Source organism: Octopus bimaculoides, chromosome 26 (assembly GCF_001194135.2).
Source record: "Octopus bimaculoides isolate UCB-OBI-ISO-001 chromosome 26, ASM119413v2, whole genome shotgun sequence".
Classification (NCBI taxonomy): Eukaryota; Metazoa; Mollusca; class Cephalopoda; order Octopoda; family Octopodidae; genus Octopus; species Octopus bimaculoides.
The window spans coordinates 3,024,957-3,027,143 of record NC_069006.1 but is presented as its reverse complement, the minus strand read 5'-3'; the positions used below and the strand labels follow the sequence as shown (position 1 = coordinate 3,027,143).

Below are 2,187 nucleotides of genomic sequence, written 5' to 3'. Positions count from 1 at the left end.
AACATTAAAGGAAGCACATTTGGTAGAATATATTGAATAGTAATAACAATATGAGGATATGCAGCCAAACTGTGCACTTAAGCTCATAGTCTGTAGAAAGATGATTTTGACCATGTATACACAAATATAAAAAGAAAAAGAATAGGGAAAGTGTTTAGAAGAAAAATATAGCAAAAGTAGATAAAATAAAAAAATTAAGAAATAAAAATGATATAAACAAAAGAAAACATCAAAGTAGAAGACCTGTACAGTAAGATAATTTCCAAAAAAATGTGGTTCAAAGGCTGCACTTTCCAGTTGGCTAACATGTAATTATTCATGTGGAGACATTTAAGAATATTTCAATTTGAGACTTAAGAAAGGTATTAGAAATTTGAAAACTTTGTAATATTTGTGTCATTACTACGATTTCTATAAAGAAGGCCTTCTTGTATTTTCTGTTATTCTTTTGTTTTTCTGGGAAAGAGAGACAGACAGAGAGGGAGAGTGTGTGTTAGAGATGAGAAATAATGATGTTTGAAGTAGAAAATATAAGGAAGACAAGAAGAAAATAGTAAAAGACTTGAAACAGAAATGTTAAGAACAACTAATAAAAATACAAATTTATTCACATGTTAACTGTAGAATTATAGCTCTCTGAGAAAATCTGTATGAGATTTATTTTTAATGACCAATAAAATATATATAGAAAAAGATGTTGGTTAGATGAAAGGGAAGCATTTATTAAAAAATTATCTTCATATTTTCTAGTTTTATAATAACAATTTTTGTTTTGTATAACTTTACTTTTTCAATCTATGATTAAATCGTACATAATTTCACAAAAGTCTGATTTAATAGTGCAGTATTTCAAGTTATTTTTTTAATCTTCGTTCAAACTTCACCCAGACTCCGTTTTTGGAAGCCAGTAAGAAGGCGTCATCTAATTGAAGAGGGTCCTGGAATAGAGAAATTGGTGTTATTAAATCATATGACAAACATACAAAAATACATTAATGTGTATATGAGCCTGGGTTCTCATTTCGGGGGTGTTTTTCAATGTTATTATTATTCGGGTCATTGCCTGGAATTGAACTTGGAATCTTGGGGTTAGTAGCCCGTGCTCTTAACCACTATGCCATATGCGAGTTTTTACAAAGATTCAGAGTTCGATTCCAGGCAGTGACCTAAATAATAATAATAATAATAACAATAATAATATCGAGGAATACCTTAGGAATGGGAACTCGGGTTCGAGGTTTCCCCAGGACACCTGATGGGGGCTGGAGGGTGTATCGGCCGGAGCATTGTGTTGGCAACAAGCAGGATGGGGATGGGTGTCTGTCAAATGTAAATAATGTAAATAATTCCTCATCTCTTAAATATAGAACTGGAAACAATTTAGTAATAAAATCTGACCGCAGGAGCAGACCTTGGTAGTAAAAGAAAAAATATATGATATATAAATCAATTTAAATAGCTTCTTTTTTGCCTGCTTTCAGTGTTGTTGTCTTTGTGGCCATATGGGTAAGTGCATACACTGTATTACACATCCTGAGCAAGGTTCAATCCCTTTCAAGAGCACTATCCTTGGTGTTCATAAAAATTTGAAATTTTTTTTAAAATAAAATATTTACTCCCCGTACTCCACTGCTCTTGTAATTCCTTGAGAGAGTTACAGGTTGAAACCCTCTCCCTGTATATTAAATCACTACTTACTAATCAATGTCCTTACCTACAAAGGCATCTAAGCAGGTCCCCAATTTGGAATTAATTACTGAGCTACAGCTGTGATGAGATAGTTTTGTTTTTTATCTTTAGTTATGATAGATTTAAATATCCCTTAATTTACTACAGTAATGTTGGGTGTCTTGGTGGTCTTGTGGGTAGAGACATAATTAGACAGCCACATTGAACATCCTGGGCAGGTTCAATCCTACCCAGGGCCTGCACTAAGGGGTCTTACTAAAATTTTTCATTTTTTTAATTATCTCTAGAGATAAAAAATGAAAATGTTTAATAAGACCACCCTGTAATTCCTGGCAGGGATTAGAAACCTCTGCTTGTGTCTTGTTACTACTTTTAAACACCCTTACCTACTGGGCCACCAAAGCAGCAACAATTTTTATGAGAAAATTAAGATATTTAAATTTACTTCAAATATTGTATTTACTATAAATATATGAGGGAGATCTGGTTACTATGTGG

The 2,187-nt window shown here is 32.6% G+C and overlaps 1 protein-coding gene across 1 annotated transcript in view; it reads right to left on the bottom strand.

Moving 5' to 3' along the window:
- Positions 1-581: 581 nt before the first annotated feature.
- Positions 582-2,187, bottom strand: part of LOC106879338 (cytochrome P450 3A21) — a 113,051-nt gene continuing 111,445 nt past the window's right edge. Inside the window, exon 10 of the mRNA XM_052976881.1 lies at positions 582-938. Coding sequence (XP_052832841.1) covers positions 855-938 — 84 coding nt within the window. The 3' untranslated portion in view covers positions 582-854. The remainder of the gene's footprint in view (positions 939-2,187) is intronic.